A 22342-nucleotide genomic window follows, 5' to 3' on the forward strand; every position below is an offset into this window, starting at 1 on the left:
TTTACCCTGTCAAAGCAGTAATACCAATGGCATTCAGTAAAAGGTCAATTTATTAGCATACATGCATGCACTTCCTTATGCTCCAACACAGGGCCACACTTAAAGGGATATTCCACCATTTGGAGAATTACACTCTTTTTCCACATCCCCTTGAGTTAAACAATTGATTTTTACCTTTCTCCAGTTCATCCAGCCATTCTCTGAGTCTGGCGACACCACTTTTAGCTCCAGCCTAGCATAGATCATTGAATCGAATTAGTCCATTAGCATCTCGCCTGCTAGCATCACGTTTAAAAATGACTAAGATTTCCGGTTATTTTCTTATTTAAAACTTGTCTCCTCTCAAGTTAGAAAGACTGTAATAAGACCAACGGAAAATCAAATGTAGTGATTTTCTAGGCTGATTTGACATGGAACTATACTCTCAGGCTTAATAATCCAGTCACTAACCGATTCGTCTGCTGCAGCTCAACCTTGTTGCTGGAAGTTAGCCTACAGGGACTATTTTCAGGTGCTGCATGATATCATTGTGTTGCTGTGCCCATGGTGTTCCTTGATTATTACGCTTGAATGAGAGTATAGTTCCATGTCAAATCAGCCTAGAAAATGTCTGCTGCCTAATATCCAAGACGATATGGAAATGGTGTTCTGTGCAGTATGTCTAGACTCTGTTTATGACAGAAGGTTTAGTGACTGTGGTCAGGGGTGGGCATGGTTTGCACAGGTGTGGCAGAGTCTAGCCCCAGAAGCGTCCCCAGGTAAGACTGTTCCCGGGGGTCCATCATCTGATCTGGGCGCACCGGGTGGACGATGTTGGTTGGCTGCGGCGTCAGCGTGTACTTCTCCAGAAACACCAGGTCAGTGGCCGGCTGGTACCCTGCCGTTGCCGGCTGCCCCTGAGGCAGGACCCCATGAGGTGCCCCCTGCACTGGCAGACCAGCCTGCCCGGAGATCTCCGACATCTGCACTGGCACCAGAGTGACAGGGACACACACGTCGCCAGATGAAACACTCTGCAGGACGCTCTTGTGCTCAGCCCGGTACAGCTTGGTAGGTTCTGAGTAGGGCAGTGGGGGCATGATCTTCTCCCCTGGTAGGCCAGCCTGAGGTTGCTCGGCAGGTCTGGAGCTGTGGACGTGGTCCACGTGATACTTCAGCTTGTCTTTCCTCTTGAAGGTGGCACTGCAGTGAGGGCAGTTGAAAGGCCTTGCGTCAGAGTGGATCACCATGTGCTTGGTTAACGTCTTCTTAATGCGGAAGGTCTGTTGACAGATAGGACATCTGTATGGCTTCTCTCCTGTACCAGAAAAAAGCAAGAAGATTAAGTCATAGGGCCTTATTTATGTCTGGTGCCAGGCGAGGCGCAATGTCCGGCATAAACCGTCCGCGTCCCCGTCCAGCGCAAATATTGCCTACATAGCAAATCAACTGGACGTGTGATCAGGCTGATCTTACTTTTGACGCCACTGAAATGATTACACCACTAACCAAGAAAAAAAGAAAAATACTTAATACTTAATACTCAATACTTTCCGTATACGCTGTATATATAAACTTTTGAGGGTAGAGGTCAAATAAAATGAAGACAATCTTTAGAATTAGTACAGACTACATACAACTGAAATCTCTGAGTTTAATAACTTTACACAAGATAACAGACAACACTGATACAATCAATACATCAATATAAAAAATCAATTCACCTGAGTGTGTTCTGAAATGCATCTCCAAACTGGACTTTCCTTTGAACTCTTTCTTGCACACCTCACACTGGTGAACTGCTGTTTTGTACCTGATCATTGACAAGATGTTAGGTTGATCCCATGTCAAATTTATAATGTACTGTCTCACATTAGTGAATGTTGGAGACTTACTTTTGCCACACTTTCTCCCCCAGGTGGACACTCTTATAATGGACAGTGAGGTGGTCGTGACGCCTGAAGCATTTGCCACACTCCTCACACTGGTGGGCTTTCTCACCTGCACACCAATAGAATCACAATAATTCTGAGAATATTCTGTAGTTATAAAAAATGGACAAATCAATATACATTTAGAATAGCAATGCCAGGGATTTGTTGCTTACTCGGCAGTAAACATATACTTTTTCATAAATCACCCCTCACTGAAGTAAGCAAAAAGTAAGACGGATGTGACCACCTTTACAAAATAGTATGTATTACATACAGGACAATTGCCACAGGATAAAATGGTTGGTTGGGTTACACTTTTGAGATTACGCTATGAACTGAATCATAAGGTGACATGCTTTGAAAAAATGTATTTTAGAGATAAATAGGGGCTAGGTGGGATACAAGACAGTGGACCATTTTAACTGGCAGATATGTCCTTTTGTTGAGTATCTGGGTGTTTTTTTTCAAAGGTGAACATACCAGAGTGTATTTTCTTGTGCTTAGTGAGGTGATCATGCCTGATGAACGTTTTCCCACACTCATCACACTCATAGCGCTTGTCGTCGTGGTGAACGCGGAGATGGAGTCTGTACACAGTCATTAATTTAAGTAATATGGCAACACTGTTATTACGAGTTTGTACAAATGCCAAATGATATGGTCAATGGACAGGAAAGCATAATGCTGCCTTGGCCTATGCATCTGCATCTCAGTGGGTAACAGACTGTATAAATGTGTTATGATGAAAACCTAATGCAACTACTGTCCTGACCAGAACCTTACCTCACGTGTGTTTCATATGAAAATGCTGAATACTGAAATACACTAAAACCGACTCATGGCAAAGTCACATGATTTGTGGTTAACAATTAATACTGTGATGTACAGCAAAATGAAACTGAAAATTGCAGTAAAATAGAGTAAGATGGACAAGAGGCGGTTACCTGTATGAGCTGCCATGTCTGAAACTCTGCCCACATATGCTGCAGAGATGAGGTTTCTCTCCGCTGTGGATTCTTAAATGCTCCCTCAGGGTGGTTCTATGATAAAACATCAGATAAGCTGTCATACAGGTAACAAGTGACACTATCTGTTACACTAGTAATCACTGGCTAGAAAAGAGAGCAGGGTGTCAAGCTCATCAAGGAAATTGCCCAGGGGCCTCATTACAGAATCTTCCTAACTCTGGAATCCTATTTTATCTCAATTTAGGATGGCATTTAAGATATTTGGTATTACAGAAGCATGTTTCCTAACTGCATTTAGGAAAAAATCCTATCTTAACTTAAGATAGGAATTTGGCCATTACAGAACCATCCTAACTGAAGAATTTCCTTAGAAATCCTAACTTAGGATGGCACAGACCCTGTCCAAAATTCAAAATAACTGCCAAAACTGACTGCAACAGTCTTGCTGGGTTGTTGCTTAGCCTATGACAAGATGAGGAGCATGACTGTTAGGGACACCATAAAGCATATTTCACTAAATAGGTTGTCCTGGTGGACGGTAAATGACAATCACATACATTTTGATCAGGGCTGTCACCATGATGGCCATTCAACTTTGGCGCTCCATCCATGTCTAGTTCAGAAATGTATACCAGCCCATGTTCAGAATTATTGTTTTATTACATCTTCATAATACACAAATATACTATAAGTATATTTTATTTATCCTTTATCCTTTTATCCTATCTGCTTTGTGTTTGGTGAAAATTGAAATTTGTCGTATTGTTTATGTTCAGCCTTGCACTGGCAGAACAATATGGTAAAGAGAGTTGGGAGGATCATTAAGATTTAACTTTCAGAAACATTTTCCACGACCACAGTGTTTCTAGAGAGTGGTTTGTTTTAAAACCAGCATTCCTAATTGTACCATAACAAAGTGACGTGACCTTACCTCTCCCTTACGGATTTCCCACACAAATAGCATGTCCATTTTCTCTTTCCACCATGCGTGCATTCAATGTGTCGTTTCCTATTCCCTGTGTCATTGAACTGCCTCCCACAGATGTCACATGGGAATGGACCTTCAGGAAGAACAAAGATACTCTCTCAAACTCTACATGAAAATCTGTCATCCTTAAAAAGGCAACGACATACACGAGATACAAAAAACATTTACTTGATAGTCTATTGCTAATGGTCATTTTGTATTAGCACTATCCTTAAATCACCACACAATACATTTGGACAATAACTGGAATGGAAAAAGACTGAGGCAAAGCATTGCAGACATAAGCTTTTTCATACCTAAATGGTATTTTTCCTGGTGCTTCAATCTTGCAAACCTTGACTTGAAGTAGTCATCACAATAAGCACACTTGAAAGGTCTATCTTGGGAGTGCAGGATCATGTGTTCCTCCAGATGGGGTCTTCGGGTGAAAGACTTATGGCATATCTGCTTTAACAGAAGGTTCACATGTAGAGAAAAGGAATCACACAAACCACAAAATCAATTTATTTTGTTTTGTTTTTATGCAACATATTAGTTGTTGTTTGTGTTGTTGTTGTTGTTGTGTGTGTGTGTGTGTGTGTGTGTGTGTGTGTGTATTTTAATCTGAGCAAGGCACAACAGAACTGACATCACATTTCCAGCCTTCACTCTTCTTCTTCCTCATAGTCATGAACTCCTGTATATGGTCAGGATGGAACCTATGAATCACACGTTCCAAACATTAGCTCAAGACATACTGTATACCACACACAGCACCACAGCTCTCTGGCTGGGGATAAACACATCAGTATTACATGAACAGAACAGTGCAACAGAAATGCAGCATGATAAATCTGCAATCGCTCTTCTTGCTAGAATCCCATACCAAAGCACTCTACATGACGTGAAGGGGCAGAGGTACAGAGGAGCAGCTCATGAAAATTCAAAGTGCAAGATAAGTGGCTGAGGACAGATGAGTGTTTTGTCCTTTTGTTCAAAATTGTCCATTTCCTGAAGGATACATTAGCTTGTCTGTCAAATTGTTTATATAAAATTCATCGACTTTCCACTGAAATACCATGCACACATAATATGTAGATAACAAGGCATGACAGAATTCTGGTCTATAAACATAAGAATAAACATTCAAAAAAGAAAAATTTTCAAAAACCCATATCAAATGAGGGGATTATTTTAATTTTACTATAATCTATCTATCTAGATGTTTTCAATTACAGTAATTACATATTTGGAGAATTAACTTCCTTTCATTTGTAATAGACAATTATTTTTGTTGTATAATATATCATCTGCAATATGAAGAGAGTGTACATGCAATACACAGACATAGCTTGTCATGACCATGTGATCCATACATTAAAAGCAGAATATGCAATATGAAGTACATCACCATCTTCAACTGATTCATGTGATGGTATCAGAGGGTATTGATATGGGATAGAATTTCTTGCCTTACTTAATTGTAGGTGCACAAATGCTTTAAGCTCTAACCGAGGACTGTGGGTATAGAATGGGGTTAAGTTAATCTCACCTTCGGACGTGTTTTGCCATCGTCTTCTTGCTGGCGTGCAGTTTGTTGCAAAAGGGACACTTGTGGTCTTTCTTTTGGAAAGGAGCATTGTTAGCATGCTTCTTCTTGTGCACAGTGAGATTGGACTTAGTGGAGTAGCACTGGTGGCAGATATCACACTGAAAGGGCTTCTCCCCCGTGTGAACACGGGTGTGGCTTTCATACTTTCCTATTTACAAAAAAGAAATTACATTTGAATTTGAATTAATAGAAATAATTCTAATGAATGAATCTTAAAAAAAAACATTAGGTTATGCTCTCACAAACTGGAGGTCATACTGATTCTACTCAATTAAGAAATAAGACCTTTACACTTCAAATGCATGTTATTCTGACTGTGATATCAAAAATATAGACTTGTGAACAGTGGTTAAAGTGGAATTTGGCAGGTGGGGGAACCCTAAAATTCAGTGTCGGTGCAACGGGGAAAAATGACTCACCATATTGTGTCTCGTGGTGTAGCAATACTTTTTGGACCCCCCCCCCCCCACCCCCTGCTTGTGACCCAAAGATATGTGAGTGTCCTATAACCCCATGGGAATAAGGTCATAGAATGTTGAATAAATGTGTCAAGGGGAGAGTTCATCCTTTTGAGGAAACATGGAGTAGTTTGGCAAGCATACCTGCAAAAAGCCCATCAGGGCCAGGCCTGACTGAAGTATTTGCAGTAAAAGGTGTAGTCACCCACCTATTCTGTCAAATGTTTTGTCACACTTGGGGCACTGGAGGGTTTTCCTGTTGGAGGTGTGTATGACCAGAGGAGCAAGGCCTTCTGGGTAAGTGTGAGTGGATGAGCCAGATGCCCGACTGTGTGCCACCACCTCATGGCTGGGTGGTATCCCTGAGGCCGCATCTGCTTCCACCTGGCTTGTAGTGGTGCTGTTGCTCCCCACCACCTGCCTGCTTTCAGCAGTCTGCTCCTCCTGATGCCCTACAATCACCATCTCTACGTGATCAGCTATCATCAGCTTCTCTTGTGCTTCGGTGGGGTTTTGTCCTTTCACGACTTCAAGTCTCTGGGCTCCCTCTTCCGTGTCTTGCTCAGTGTCTTCTTCATTTTCACCCTCTGCATCCTCATCGTCTTGTCCTCCTCCTCTATCCACCTCCTCTCCTTTTCCGTTCAGTATTTGTTCATTGGCTTTTCCCTCGGTTGTCAAACTGTCAAACTTGGCTGGGGTCTTCCTCTGCCGGGCAGACCTCCTCGTGGTCACCACAGCTACTGTTTCTATAGCTACCTCACCCTGAACACTCTGGCTCTCGGCAGTGTGGCTCCTGGCCATGTGCTTCTCTAGGGACTTCCTGTAGCAAAACGTACGGCTGCAGAGCAAACAGCTGACAGCCCCTGGTCCCTGGGCTTTAGCGCCACCTGCTGGAGGACTCTGTGGCCCTGCAGCCTCGGCCAGGTCATTGTGGACTGATCCAGCCTCTCTCTGCACAGGAGACTCTGTGGTGGTGGTGGAGCCACACTGGTCTGTCAGCAGCTCCACTGCAGTCAGCATGTTCAAGAAACGTGCTGCGTCCACCAGGCAAGGGATCTCAGTGTCTGACACCACAAACTCAGATGTGTACAGGAAACACAGCAAATGCTGGAAGGCAGAGTCATCCATGTGGTCAACAGTGATATGGCTGGTCTCAGGGTTTTTGCAAAGTCGGGTGTGGAAGTAGCTGCTCCCAAAGGCAAGCACAACCTTGTGGGCACTGAACTGTTTCCCACTCACAGAGACTGTCAGATCACAGAGTGAAGTGGGCTTCTGCCGGTCTTCGTTTAAAAATTTGAGAAAGCTGCTCTCATTGTGCAAAGAACTCAGGTGTCTCTTATGAGACTGTTTGTCAGAGTAACTTAAGTCTGTTTTGGCACTACATTCTCTTGCTTGAGGATCCAGTTGTTCCCTTTCAGAAGTTCTGCACCGACGTTTCATTTTTGACACTTGGGGAGGGTCTGATTTTCTCTTCATTATCAAAACTGTGGGCTCCTTTACAAGCCTAAGAGGTAAAAATAAAAACAGGTTTAGGCCTAAGTAAATCAAAATAAAAGATATCAATAGGAGGGCACTAATAAATGCCAATGTAATCTGCTCTTTACAAAATATTCTTCATTCATGAATTGAAATTATCATCCACCTTTGTGAAATCCATCCTACAACTTTTATAGCAAGCCTGAAGCCTATTAAATGTGTTGATCAGCGCTATAGGCCTCATAAGCAAATCACGATCAAAAGAAATATGCATAGGCTATAACATCGTCCTCTTGACTTTGGCCTAAATGAACTCATCGGCGTCATCCAGGCTATGCATGTTACTAATTTGCATTTTCCTATTGGCAAAAAAACGATGCGCTACACATCCGAATTCAATGTCCTCCTTACGGACCCCCATGTCAAGAACAAGGCCCCCCTAAGAGGAGTGTGTTGACAAACGACCCCATAAAGCCCAACACGAACAATGCCGTACACAACGAATTTTGAAATCATACCTTCAACTCATCATTGAATTACTCGTTTGTGGTAATATACATCGGTTCTCCGAGATAAATACTCAAAAACATATTTTTTTCCTGATTATGTCTCGACGCTCCACCTCCCATTTCTCGAGGAAGTGAAGCACGTCAAAATAAGCAGGCTGATCATTGGTTGCTTTTCATTTGGTAAAAAAAAAAGTCCAGCAAGTAAAGCTAATTAGCCTACCGCAAATGACAAACATTTTTGTGCAATTTTGTCCACTGCCGAACATAAATGATGGCACTAGTACCCTAATAAAATGCGTATCAACCAAACGGACTGAAAAAGAAATGGGGAAAATACCCTGGCATATCAAAATAAGAGTCGTCAACTCCCGAGGTACATTGGGTAATTGAGGAAACTAGATATCTGTAGTCAGCATCAGCCGTTTCGGTCCATGTAGGCCTATGGGTTTCAAATAAACTGCTGGAAGAAAATGCAATAGCCTCGGGGTTAATTGTAACATACTCTGTTCAATTTTATTATGCCAGTGAATAATAAACAACTATGGCTGACAATAACATGCACATACACACACACACACACACACACACAACTAAATTAATTGTTAAACTCTTTTTGTCATAATCGTAACTGGTGAACACTTGCACTTGTTATTGAGTTCTGTTATCATGATGCTAATTTTCAATAGGCCTACACACAATCTCACACAAATAATGTTTGAAACTGTTGAAGCTGGTGCACATTTGCACATTTTATTAAGTTGTATTACACACACACACACACACACACACACACACACACACACACACACACACGCTAATTTAGTTGTTAAACTCTTTTTGTCATAATCCTAACTTCATTATGTTACATTTCACCCCGGTGTTAAATACCATGTTACATTTCACCACAGGACTTGTTAACCAACCCAGACTGGGGTAGATTGTAACATTTCACTCCTTGTATTTGAAACTGAATCACACATTTTCTGTTTGTGTTGGTAACTGAAACTAAATCACACATTTTCTGCTTGTGTTGAAAATATAACACCTTTGCCATTTTATGCTTTGAATAACCATTTGAACACACTGGTTTAAAAGAGTTTGAAGATACAAACAGAAATGTCACAACCATCCCTGGTCTACCCACAATAGCCTACCTTGTGCACTGAATAATTCTTCATTCATAGAGCACCATAACTTTGACAGCAATATACATCATGAAAACTGTGCCTTGTTTCACTCATAGCTGTATTGGCTATGAAATGATTAATTAAATGGTGATCAAAGTCAATGTCAAGAGTCTTTTAAAGTTCTATATAGAAATGGAAATAAATGTTATATACAGTAATTTCCTGTGTATTACCGCATTGTGCATAAACCGCAGGTCAGTGTTTTACGCAAATAAAAAAAAAAAAAAAACATATTAACACCATATTAACTGCACACGTGTATTAACCTCATAGCTGAAGATATTTTGCAAATTCGATGTATAAACCTTGGCTAATAGTTGGGAAATTACGGTAGTTGCACACAAACTTTTGGGATGAATTGCAATCAAACACATATTTGTTGACTGTTAGTTTGTGAGATTAAGCAGGACTTTTGCTCTAGGCAATGTCAGTTACGTAATAGGTACAACATGTGTGAAGCCTGGCAGGTGACAATGTGTCTATTGCCGCCCAAGTTAGTCCCTGGAACCCTAGCCCTCCCGGCGTAGGTAGTCATGCAGTAAGACATGTAAGTGCATTAGCCTAATCCCATGGATCTGGTTTGTAGTGATCCTGGCATTAAGCTTGTCAGTCCACACACATGGAAAGAGATGCACTCTGCATGAAGCCTTTGGGGATGGCCTTTACACAGCAGTTCTCTTCATAGTGAAGATATCCATATATCTGCACCAAATAACTGACACCAAAAGACATGTGGAAAGTTTTCCTGTGGACTGTTGTATTACTCCAAACAGGTACTGTTTACACGTGTTACATTTGATTGTTGCGTTACTCCAAAGAGGGGCTGTTTTCATGTGTTACAATTGTTTGTTTGTGCTCTTTGCGGTTATAGCTCTTATTTCTTTCTCCCTAATTTGTTTCCCTGTTAACTGAGTTTAGATAAATGTTTAAGAGGACATTTAAATAATGGCTAATAATATACAATCAATAGATACAGTAGGTATGCAGATGGTAAGAATTCATTTGAGTATTATTCTTTAAAAGGGAAATGCGGGGGGAAGTCTATGCACATCATTGGCTACAGATGTCACCCTTCCAAATCATATTTCATATATGTTGCAAATAACAATGGGAGAATGAAAGCTTAAAGATTCACCTGTGCTTTGCTGGTTTCATGATCTACAAGCTACCTGAAGCTTTTCTGTATTATTATAGTTTCATTTAAAGCTGGCTGGATGTAGTATCCTCCTGCAGGGGCAAATTAATTTCCTTTTGTCTTTCCACATTGTGAAGGTGCTGTTTGTCAGGAACTCATCAATGGATGTGCTTTGGAGCCATGCCAGAATAGAGGCTTGTGTGAAACTAGGGAAGGAATCTACACCTGCCACTGTTCCCAGGAGAGCCTGAATGGGCAACTCTATGGGGGGGTTAACTGCACAGTGCCTCTAGTAGGATGCCGAGGCCACAGGTGTCAGAATGGAGGCACATGTTCTCCTTACCTCAGTAACGGGCGCCACCGTTACACGTGTGCCTGTCCCAAGGGATTCACCGGTCCCAAATGCCGAACTCCCACCACCTTCTCTTTTGAGACTAACGGATACCTCCACATCGAGCCGTCTTTCACAAACCCTGACGGTTCTTTGAACATCACCCTGAGTTTCCGCACTGACCAGACGGCTGGTATGCTCCTCCAGCGTAAAGTAGAAGACCTGCTGCTCACTGTGGAGCTGGTGGACGGTCAGCTGCGTCACACCATGCGCCCGGCCCAGGAGCCGGGTGAGGTCCTGCAGGAGGTTCTGGTGGAGGGCATGGTGGCCGACGGCAGGTGGCACAAACTGGAGGCCTCACTCCGGGGTGGGACACTGGGGCTCACGCTGCAGTGTGTGGACGATGACTGCCCCAGCAGTGAGAGCTCAGGCCAAAGCCCAGCAGGGTCCCCCTCGTCTTCTGAACTTGGGTCTGGCTACCCCGAGCCCAGTGCAGTCCTTCAAAGTCTCTTCGTTGGAGGCATGCGGGGTGACGAAGCCACACACTTCATCGGCTGCATTCAAGACTTTCACGTGGAGTCCAGGCTGGTGGTACCGAGGGTTGGGCTTGCAGCGAAAGCTGAGCAGGTGAACGTCACAGCAGGCTGCAGTGAGCGGGACAAGTGTGAGGATGGCCCCTGTCAGAACAGAGGCAGATGTATCAGCCAGGGCTGGATGAGGTACTCATGCGAATGCCACCGGCCATATGAGGGAGACCACTGCCAAGAGGGTAAGGTACTTGGTAGATAAAACCATTGTTACATGGGCCTGTGCAAAAAATACTGTCAGGTCACTCACAAAAGTGCTCAACAAGTAAAAACATATCACGAATATGGGTTACACTTTACTTGACAGTATCGACATAAGAGTGACGTGACAATGTCATGAACGTGTCATAAACAAGTCATAAACGTTTATGACATAGCGCTTCTGTTATTAAGTGACATTCAATTTTTGTCATAACAAGTTAGGGTTAGGTTTAGGGTTAGGGTTAAGGTTACGGTTACGGTTAGAGTTAGGGTTAGGGGTCATGTGTCATGACAGTGTCATGTCACTCTTAAGTCGATACTGTCAAGTACTGTTACCTGAATATGTTATATTTGATGTAACCCTCCCCCACTCAATGTCTTGTCTCAATTAAGGACAACATAACCATTATCATTTTAATTTTCCTTAGAGAATTTAGACTATTTATAGTAATAAGTATAACCTCATGACAGTATGATTGTCTGATGTCCTTTTCATCAATTGGTAATTTTAACAGGCTACGGCAGAGATCTTTAGACCCACGTTTCCTTAATCCATCTGCCTTGTGTTTGTGTGTGTGTGTGAGTGTGTATGTGTGTGTGTGTGTGTGTGTGTGTGTGAGAGAGAGTCCTAAATTGAATGTAAAGTTTCCCTGGAAGCAATGCATCGTTAGTGTTATAAACAGTAAAGAGAATAAAGTAGAATTATGTAGATTAATATTAAGTGAGAGCCTTGTTACAAGCCTTGTTGGGGCATCCGTGGCCTACTGGTTAGCACTTCGGACCTGTAACCGGAGGGTTGCCGGTTTGAACCCCGACCAGTAGGCACGGCTGAAGTGCCCTTGAGCAAGGCACCTAACCCCTCACTGCTCCCCGAGTGCCGCTGTTGATGCAGGCAGCTCACTGCGCTGGGATTAGTGTGTGCTTCACCTCACTGTGTGTACACTGTGTGCTGTGTGTGTTTCACTAATTCACGGATTGGGATAAATGCAGAGACCAAATTTCCCTCACAGGATCAAAAGAGTATATATACTTACTTATACTTATACTATGTTATACTGGAAGTTATCGTATCACTCACATTTAAAACTAAATAATATTATTTTCTTCTTCCTCAGAAAAGTTGAAAGACATGGTGTTAAAATGCATCTCTGTTGTAACATCACTGCCATCCACTGGTAAAAGAAGTACATCCTTAGCAAACTAAGGATGTACATATGTAGAAATGTAAAGAGATGGAGGGGAGGGGGTGCAATGTTTTGTTTTCAGCAGCTAAATTCACAACATTAAAGTCTTCATTAACCAGCTAAATTTGTACAGTCACAGATGGACAAATTTAGCACTTAGACGTAGGGAGGGATTAGGGAGCTAAAGAAACAAAGTCAAGTCCAGGCTCCACCATTCACACGTGTGCACACACATAAACACAAGGCAGATGGATTAAGGAAACGTGGGATAAGGATCTTTGCTGTTCAGCCTATTAACATGACCAATTCATGAAAATGACATCAAAACTATAAACAAACTGTTCCAAGTGTAATGTATTTGCATGTACAACTTTTGTGCATATACAGTGATGGTCAAAAGTGTTGCCACCCATGCTAAAGTTGACTAAAAAGAGGAATATAAAATCATCTTTTGGAAATTTATCTTAATGCCTTAAGTAAAAAAAAATGAGGAAATATCCAACCTTTAAGGACACCAATTTTCTTTGTGAATGAATAATGTATCATAAATAAAATGTTCTTCCGTAAAAAACAGGGTTCATAAGTATTGGCACTCCTATGTTAAATTCCCATAGAGGCAGGCAGGCAGATTTTTAAAAGCCAATTATTTTATGGATCCAGGATACTATGCATCCTGATAAAGATCCATTGGCCCTTGAAATTAAAATAGCCCCACATCATCCCATAACCTTTACAATACCTAGATTGGCATGGTGTTATTTAAGTTAGCCGATTAAGCTGGTTTGATTTGCATTGAGCTCAATGAGCATCATTTTAAGGAAGAACATATATTTATTTATGATACATTATTCATTAACAAATAAAATTGGTGTCTTTAAAGGTTGGATATTTCCTCTTTTTGTTTTACTTAAGGCATTAAGATCAATTTCCAAAAGATGATTTTGTATTCCTCTTTTTAGTCAACTTTAGCATGGGTGCCAACACTTTTGACCATCATTGTATTTACAAACATTCCAGCATGCACATTGTAGGCTTGTATTTATATTTTATGAATTTATTATTCAATGATGTATGACGGGGCGGTGGTAGTGTAGTGGTTAAGGAGCTGGGCTAGCGTGCAGTAGCCTGAAAGTTGTCAGTTCAATTCCCAGTTTCCACCGTTGTGCCCTTGAGCAAGGCACTTAACCCCAAGGTGCTCCGGGGACAATGTGATCCCTTGTAATATAGCTGACATATGTAAGTCACTTTGGTCAAGAAGTGTCTGCTAAATGTAATGTAATGTAATGTAATGATGTGCTGATTGTGCTGAATGCAGAGTACATCACAGCCCGGTTTGGGAATGAAGACGCTGAGAGCTATGCTTCCTTCCTTGTGGAGGATGAGCCCAGTGAGACGGTCGCCCTGTCACTGTTTATTCGCACCAGGAGGCCCCAAGGTCTGCTCCTGGTCTTGGCCAACAGCACCAGTCAGTACCTCCGCGTCTGGTTGGACGAGGGACGGGTCAAAGTTCAAATCAACAACTTTGAGACCTTGGCGAGTCACGGCGTGGTCAACGATGGTCAGTTCCACCTGGTGAGTGTGAAAATCGAGCAGGCGAGAGTGGCCCTCTTCCTGTCGGCGAGGAGCCAAGGCAACATCCCCATCCGGAACATTCTGCTTCAGACTGGAGACGCGTTATACGTGGGCGGGCTTCCGGACCGGCGCGCTTCTCTGGCATTCGGAGGGTACTTCAAAGGTTGCGTCCAGGACTTACGCATGTCATCAAAGCGCCTGCAATTCTACCCCATTGGCACCGCGGTCAGCTCGTATGCCCAAGAGAGTCTGGTCAAAGTCACACGTGGCTGTGCCAGTGACAACTCCTGCAGTGTAAGCAATACAGACCGGCAATCCCTGCTTATGTAACCCAATGATCATGCCAACTCTGGCTACACTCTTACCTTTTGATGTGCTAACTGTTGTGCAAGATAAGCCATGTATCACAGAAGGAACACATGGTAGAAAAATACAAACAGGAGTGAACACATTAATCAGAATTTAGCATGATCATTGTCTAATAACTACCAAGTCTATTTGACCATCACAGAGAGCAGATTTCCTGTCATAATCACATGGGTCAGATGAAACATATAAATGTTTAAACTCTCCTCTCTAGGCTAACCCGTGTTTAAATGGAGGAATGTGCTACTCCATCTGGGATGACTTTGCGTGCAACTGCCCTCCCAACACGGCAGGCCAGCGGTGTGAGAAGGTGAAGTGGTGTGAACTCTCTCCTTGCCCTTCTTCTGCTACCTGTCTGCCAGATGCGGATGGCTTCCAGTGTGAGTATGCAGCAATGCATGCTGATAACATACAAATAATGTTTTCAAAAAGAATGCTTTACCCCATAATGGTTTAAACACTGCCATAAATGTCCACTCTTGTTGTTTGCTGAAGGTGTTTCAAATGTGACTTTCCGGGAGAACAGTACCATACTGACGTACAGGGGCAATGGGAAAATCCAGCGACCCCTGGGGAGTGTCTCTCTGCAGCTCCGGACCAGGGCCAGTGACGGCATCCTGCTGCACGCTGAGAGGGGCAACGAGTTCATCTCCATCTCCATCCAGAGCTCCCACCTGCTCCTGGAGCTTCAGGTGGGCCAGGGGGCCTCAAGACTGAGCATTGAAAGTGAGAGGCCAGTCAGTGATGGGGAGTGGCACATGGCAGAGCTGGTTATGCAAGAGCCTATGAGCCTGATGTCGAAATGGGCCTTAGTGTTGGACGGGGATATGGAGGAAGCAGCGGTCTCCAAGGACGCCTGTGGGAATTTGGACTTCCTGAAGGACGGAGTGGATATCCTGGTTGGGGGACTGGGCGCTGGAGCAGGGGGGAACCTGGTGGGCTGTCTTGGCCCCCTGGAGATAGGTGGCCTGCTGCTGCCATTGTACACGGACTCCGAAGCAAACCTGCCTCGGCCGCAGGAGGAGCAGTTCCTGCGTACCTCGAGCTCGCCCTGGCTCGGCTGCTGGGGCGCGGACGTCTGCAGGCCCGAGCCCTGCCACAACGGGGGCGTCTGCACAGACCTCTTCAACAAGTTCCACTGCGAGTGCCCACTAGGCTTAGGGGGGCCACACTGCAACGAGACAGTGGACGTATGCGACTCGGAGCCCTGCATCCATGGAAATTGCACCTCCAAGCCAATGGGTTTTGAGTGCAAGTGTGAGGCCGGCTTTGAGGGAAAGCTCTGTGAGGCGCACGTGGATGCGTGTGCAGGTAATGAGTGCGGGCAGGGCGCCACCTGTCTCAGAGGCCTCATGCGGTATGCCTGTCTCTGCCCGCAAAATGCCACTGGAGCCCTCTGCAGGTGAGTGTCCTATTCAGGTCAGTTCCTCTGTTGTCGACATTGCCACAACAACTGAAAATAGTGACAGAATTATAGATATCTGTACATAAAATATTTCTTGAATATCCTTGATGGGGATAAATGTTAATAAATAATATGCTGTATGATAAATGTTTAATTTCTATGTGATGTTTGTATATGTATTTCATTCATCTTTGCATGTAGTGATTGTTGTTGTGAAATGTCCTTTGTTTAGAGACAAGATTCCAGAGACTCCATGGTACATTGAAAGGATCCCGTGAGTATTTTTGTTACACAACAAATGCACCAATATGGCACAAGATGCATATTTGCAGAATTAAGTGGCTTAATGTTTGATAAAAAAACATTGTTGTCAGGCATAATTCCAGAAAGGACATAATTTCTGATTACACTAAAGGCTAACCCCTATGAGACTTCGCCAATATTAGAGACCAAATTTGCAACGTACCTGTATTTCTCTTCTAGATATCCTAAACTGCCTGTGTCAATCTGTGGGAACGAGAAGCTAAATTTCAGATGTTTTAATGGTGGAAATTGCTCAACAATAGAAGACACTTGCGATTGTATGCCTGGGTTCACAGGGCAATGGTAAGTAATTATGACCGCCGCGCAGCGAAGCGGCGGTCATATAGGTTTAGTCAGATTATTATGACCGCCGCGCAGCGAAGCGGCGGTCATATAGGTTTAGTCAGATTTTTTTTTTTTTTTCTTTTTTTTTTTTTTCTTTTTCGCATGCCCAAATTTCCGTCAATGATTCCCGGGACACTGAAAGACCGGGGTACACGAAACTTGGTGGACATGTAACCCCACATGGATAGCATGGAACCATCGTTTTTCGTTTTGATCTGTAGCCCCCCCGCTGAATTGGACCCCCCGAAAGGAGGGTAGGGCAGACACAGTTTTCTGTGAATATCTCGAAAACCGTAGGGTTTAGGAGGACCATTTTTTTTTTGTATGTTGATCTCAAGGGGCCATGTCAACCCATTCCATAACCACTCATTTCATGTATAGCGCCACCTAGTTAAACACAAAAAAGTAAAAATGAGGTGGTGTAATTGAAGGTATCTGTGACCTAACATAGTCAAAACTGCACGAAATTGGAAGTGTAGGATCATTATGACACCCTCTGTATGCACGCCAAGTTTTGTGGAATTCCGTTCATGGGGGGCCACACAATAAATTAATTTATGTTACTATACACCAACTGGAGTATGGTAGGTGGCCGGAGACAGTTTTCTGTGAATATCTCGAGAACCGTAGGGCCTAGGAGGTCCACCTTTTTTTTGTATGTTGGTCTTAAGGGGGCATGTCAACCCATCCCATTACCACTTATTTCATGTATAGCGCCACCTAGTTAAAAATTAAAAAGCAAAAAATTAGGTGTTTTCATCTCAATATCTCTGGCTGACAAGGTCAAAACTGCACGAAATTAAAAGTGTAGGATCATTATGACACCCTCTGAATGCATGCCAAGTTTTGTGTACTTTCGTTCATGGGGGGCCTTACAATAAAATAATTTATGTGTACATTTAGTGACGTACACCAACAAGGATTCCCGGGACACTGAAAGACCGGGGTACACAAAACTTGGTGGGCATGTACCCCCACATGGATAGCATGGAACCGTCATTTTTCGTTTTCATCTGCAGCCCCCCTGCTGGACTGGACCCCCCGAAAGGAGGGTAGGGCAGACACAGTTCTCTGTGAATCTTTTATGGTATGTTGGTCTCAAGGGCCCACATCAACCTGGCTCATAATCACTCATTTGTGATTTGCCCCCCCGGTAAAAAATGAAAATCAGTAGGATTAAAAGAAAGCCAAAATAAATATTCATCATCATCATCATCATGGCTGCATTTTCAGTATTGGCGAGAAGTAGTCGTTTGTCCACTAGATGGCGCATCGTTGCAGTGAGACGTAATTTTGTTGGAAGTTAAAAGTGGGTTGGAAAAAACAATGGACGCTTCATACAAGGACTGTAATTTACTGCAGCGAACATCTAATAAGGATAGGACGATGTTCACATGAAGTGTAATTCCCATTTCTTCTTGAAGCCGAAATAAATCTGAGGATGTTTATCGGACATGCTTGGTTTTTACTGCAGGTACGTTAATCTTGTAATATCAATAAGGACCTAGGTAATGTTACCGTTAGCGTTGGTTGAGTGATGGAGGCATTTGATTGATTGCATTTGTAGAAAACTATAAATGCGGTTATACCAAGCAAATGTATAGCAGCACTGTTTGTATCTTTCGACTGTCATTTGTTGCACGTGCTACAAAATCATTCTGTGCAATGGAAGATTTACCAACGTTACACCGGTCTGATACAGTTTTGCCTATACATGCGTGAGACTGAGACGCCTGTTTATTTTGTTTTAAGTGCGTGCAGGGTGTGAGAGGGGAATCGATGTGCTTTGATTACAGCTTGGTAGTTGTAGTCTGTGAAATTAAAAAGCACGTGTGTGTGAAGTATCCAAACAATGACACCTTCATTTCATTATGGCTGCTTTAGCAAAACACCTTAAGCTACTGTGTAGTGGGTCCCATTTAGAAGTGGCTACTTCATTCGCGCTTTCCTTGACTCATGGAGCTGCGTGAATGTTATTACAACTTTTCGCCACGATATGACAGTTTAAGTCCGCTTGATACTGTAAGGCGTAAGCCATTGGTTTCCAAATGAGATTTTATTTGTGTCGCCAGCATAGCCTATTCAATTTATGTTGTAAATAGGCCTACCTTATAATCCTACCTGTAGCTTAGGGAAGCTAACAGCTTTCTATTAGGATCTAGTTTGTTAGTTACCGTTTTGTCATAACTCCCTGATGCATTTTTGCATTTAGAATAGCCAGAGCGTGTATATCTCAATCGGAAAATTAAACAATATCGGGTGCCTATGGACTAGGCTGGGTGAACCCAGCCTGATCTGCCCGCTATTTATTTTTTGATTTCTTAAAAGATTGAGCTTGGTCTGATGAAAGCCAGACTAGCCATGGACCTCAGTTAAACAATGCAAGGGAACATGAATCAGCCTATATTTGCACTAACAATAACGGACAAAAGCTCTTCAACTTTGGCCCGTTAAAATGTGTATGAACAGTCTAGCGACGCATTTCATCAAGGCCCATTTGGACATGTCAGTTATTTGCACCACTGGTTAGATGTAAAACAGCATTTCGTTTCAGACTAGGCTACTGTTACTTAATTTGTGCATTAACAATAACGTTTCAGACTACTGTTACTTAATTTGTGCATTGACAATAAAGTATTACATGAACTAAAGATGACTAAAATCTTATGTAGAAGAAGAAACATTCACAAAAAATCCATCCATCCAAAAATGACCTTTGTTTTTGATAGCTGTTGAAAACGGCATGGAACTGACAGAGATGTTTTTGTTAAAAAATACATAAAAAATAAGTAAATAAATAACATTATGCTGATACCTTTTGCTTTTCCCAAATACAATGTAGCCTACAGGTGTAAGTGACCTTTCATCAATCCAGTTGGAATGGATGAACTGTGATGAACTGCCCTACTTGTGATTGTTTAGAGATTTTAAAGGTTTTATAACAATGCTACATCTTCTTTGGCTATTCTACAATCTATTCACCTTTTCAGCACCAGTAGGCTACTTTCTGTGCAGCCGCACACACACACTCAGGCATGCCAAACAAGCATACACAAAAGTTTCAAGAGTGGGGGATGGAGTAAAATATGGAGACAAATTGAAGTGTGATTTATTTTCGCGGAACGGATGTACAGGACTGAGCGGCGGTCATATTTTGTACCGCTATGCGGTACATCTAGTTATTATTATTATTTTTTTTTCTTTTTCGCATGTCCAAATTTCCGTCAAGGATTCCCGGGACACTGAAAGACCGGGGTACACGAAACTTGGTGGGCATGTAACCCCACATAGATAGCATGGAACCATCGTTTTTCGTTTTAATCTGTAGCCCCCCCGCTGGACTGGACCCCTCGAAAGGAGGGTAGGGCAGACACAGTTTTCTGTGAATATCTCGAGAACCGTAGGGTTTAGGAGGACCCTTTTTTTTTTGTATGTTGATCTCAAGGGGCCATGTCAACCCATTCCATAACCACTCATTTCATGTATAGCGCCACCTAGTTAAACACAAAAAAGTAAAAATGAGGTGTTGTAATCGCAGGTATCTGTGACATAGTCAAAACTGCACGAAATTGGAAGTGTAGGATCATTATGACACCCTCTGAATGCACACCAAGTTTCGTGGAATTCCGTTCATGGGGGGCCACACAATAAATTAATTTATGTTACTATACACCAACTGGCCTGTAGGTGGCCGGAGACAGTTTTCTGTGAATATCTCGAGAACCGTAGGGCCTAGGAGGTCCACCGTTTTTTTAACCCATTCCATGTGCACACATGTGCATAAACAGATACACACGCACACACATACATTCACAGTAATCATACGTATGACACATACTCACACAGTAGACATATGTACGCATGCATGCTCATGCACAAACACACATACGCAGACAAACACACAAGCACGCACACACACACACACACACACATAAACGTGTGCACGCACACATGCACACAATTCAAGAATTTCTCAGAATTATGAACAGGCAAGATGGGGGTGGGGTTGTATAAAATTAATTTTACATGTGAAATCTATGAACTAATCATGTTTTGGTACTTGTTGTCTAGCAGATACCAGTGAGAATTGAGTGTGGATAATGCAATTTAGTGAGACAGTTAGAATCATATAGGCCTTTCAGCATGTGGAAAAAATGTGCTGGACTGGGCGGCGGTCATATTTTGTACCGCTCTGCGGTACATCTAGTTATATTTATATCCCGCCCTCAAAATAAAAGTTTGTTGTGGTCATTTGCCATTCTTTTGTTCTTTTGGTATATTCAGATATTTTGTTCTCAAAAGGTCTGTTGGGTGTACAGTACCAGCAGGTCTATGGTCTGACAGCCTCTGCCTTTTTTGTCAGGTGTGAGCAGGATGTGGATGAGTGTGCGTCTGACCCCTGTCTGAACGGAGGATACTGTCGCAATCTCATCAACCACTTCCAGTGTGTGTGTGAAATGAGCTTCTCTGGCGAATACTGCCAAATTGACGTTAGTGATTTCTACGCTTACGTGTTCCTGCTCATGTGGCAGAACATCTTTCAGCTTCTCTCATACCTCATCATTCGCCTGGATGATGACGACCCTGAGATTGATTGGGGTGGCAATGATTGGTGATGGAATGAAGATCGAATTCAGAAAGACTGTTTCAAAACAACAGGAAATGGTGCAATACCATACACAACAGGTAAATATTGAGCTGTATGCAGCAATCACTACCATCTGATCATATTAAACTCAGCACGCATGTATGTGGTGCATGTTTTTGTATCATAAATTGCCCTGTAAAGTGATGTGATATGAAAACAAACATTCTGTATGTACTCTGGTTCAATGCAGGATCAAAACAATAAAAGTAGTCTGATAGTATTCACACTCTGTATTCCATAACAGGTAAATATATAGATGTAAATAGTCTACACATCGTGAATATAGCCATACCCATATAACAGTCACTATTTAAACGAATAACTTAGTGCCTTAATATCAGAAAATATTTTATAATTATGTTTTTTTATCCATTCTTCTGTCTGATTAACTGTGTATACCCTGTAGAATAAGAGTGCACGTGTGAATGCAGATGTATCAATACCACGTTTTGTAGTGTCCACATAACCTCCATGGTAACCTGGGTGTTGATATATAAACTGTAGTCATCAAATGCATAACCTGATATGCATGTTAGAATAGTTCATGTACATTTTGAAATGAGGAAGAGAGAATATCTGAAGAACTTTTCCTTCTTCCTAGTTTTGTGTGTTGGGCACCCCTGTGGGTTATATTAAGGACATCACTGACTACCTCAGGTACATGTGGCTGACAGGAGGTTGTATGTTAGATGTTGTATGTTCATTTTCTTCCAGTGTAAAAGAAATAATAAGTCATTTTGAAGGGGCGTTTATTTTGAAATTTGAAATAAATTATTGCTTTGTTCTCATTTACTATATGTTATATTGTTCATGTTGAATGAAAAATGAACCTCGTTCTGAAATCTCTGCTCATGACCTGAATTGCCTCTCACTATGTCAATAGAAAAACAACTTTGTGGTCAATGAGGACACTAAATGGTCAATGAACTTTTACTATACGACTGTGTTGTTGACGTTAAATTTAAGTCATTCAAATTCACTACAATCAGATAACATAGACTCTGAGTAATATCCTGTGCCTTTGCTAACTCTCAAAAAAAGAAATCTCAAAAAGATGGTATAATTTGGACTGAATAACTGATTATGTGACAGAGATGTTCATACCTTTAGTGGGGCATATTACCCAGATGGCATCCTGAGAGGGTACTTCTAGATTACTATAGCTTAAAAATGAT

At 42.3% G+C, this 22342-nt stretch overlaps 2 protein-coding genes across 3 annotated transcripts; one reads left to right on the top strand and one right to left on the bottom strand.

Moving 5' to 3' along the window:
• Positions 1-492: 492 nt before the first annotated feature.
• Positions 493-10808, bottom strand: zbtb41 (zinc finger and BTB domain containing 41). 2 transcript variants are annotated; one of them, XM_042111509.1, is made up of 11 exons: positions 10569-10808; positions 6128-7422; positions 5401-5608; positions 4498-4567; positions 4166-4313; positions 3813-3942; positions 2858-2953; positions 2394-2500; positions 1875-1980; positions 1704-1792; positions 493-1297 (listed from the first exon to the last, which is right to left on the bottom strand). In XM_042111509.1, the coding sequence occupies exons 2-11, from the start codon at positions 7392-7394 to the stop codon at positions 687-689; spliced, it is 2832 nt and encodes a 943-aa protein (XP_041967443.1). In that variant the 5' UTR covers positions 7395-7422; positions 10569-10808; the 3' UTR covers positions 493-686. The 2 variants fall into 2 exon arrangements, with proteins under 2 accessions (XP_041967443.1, XP_041967436.1); XM_042111502.1 differs by lacking the exon at positions 10569-10808 and adding an exon at positions 7913-8065.
• On the top strand, positions 9744-21902 carry LOC121722373 (protein crumbs homolog 1-like). Its single transcript, XM_042108646.1, has 8 exons — positions 9744-9863; positions 10363-11325; positions 13844-14394; positions 14681-14846; positions 14962-15868; positions 16104-16145; positions 16355-16477; positions 20883-21902. The coding sequence occupies exons 1-8, from the start codon at positions 9821-9823 to the stop codon at positions 21133-21135; spliced, it is 3048 nt and encodes a 1015-aa protein (XP_041964580.1). The 5' UTR covers positions 9744-9820; the 3' UTR covers positions 21136-21902.
• Positions 21903-22342: the final 440 nt, after the last annotated feature.

This window comes from Alosa sapidissima, chromosome 1, assembly GCF_018492685.1.
Source record: "Alosa sapidissima isolate fAloSap1 chromosome 1, fAloSap1.pri, whole genome shotgun sequence".
In the NCBI taxonomy this organism is placed as follows: domain Eukaryota; kingdom Metazoa; phylum Chordata; class Actinopteri; order Clupeiformes; family Clupeidae; genus Alosa; species Alosa sapidissima.

Bases quoted from the DNA above. Each gene is read 5' to 3' on its own strand.
- LOC121722373 (XM_042108646.1), top strand. From the start codon at position 9,821: ATGTGGAAAGTTTTCCTGTGGACTGTTGTATTACTCCAAACAG. The intron at 11,326-13,843 runs GTAAGGTACTTG...TGCTGAATGCAG, and splicing joins GGGAGACCACTGCCAAGAGG to AGTACATCACAGCCCGGTTT. The intron at 16,146-16,354 runs GTGAGTATTTTT...TTTCTCTTCTAG, and splicing joins TGGTACATTGAAAGGATCCC to ATATCCTAAACTGCCTGTGT.
- zbtb41 (XM_042111509.1), bottom strand. From the start codon at position 7,394: ATGAAGAGAAAATCAGACCCTCCCCAAGTGTCAAAAATGAAACGTCGG. The intron at 2,954-3,812 runs GTAAGGTCACGT...GTTTTATCATAG, and splicing joins GGGAAATCCGTAAGGGAGAG to AACCACCCTGAGGGAGCATT. The intron at 2,501-2,857 runs GTAACCGCCTCT...GACTGTGTACAG, and splicing joins AGACATGGCAGCTCATACAG to ACTCCATCTCCGCGTTCACC.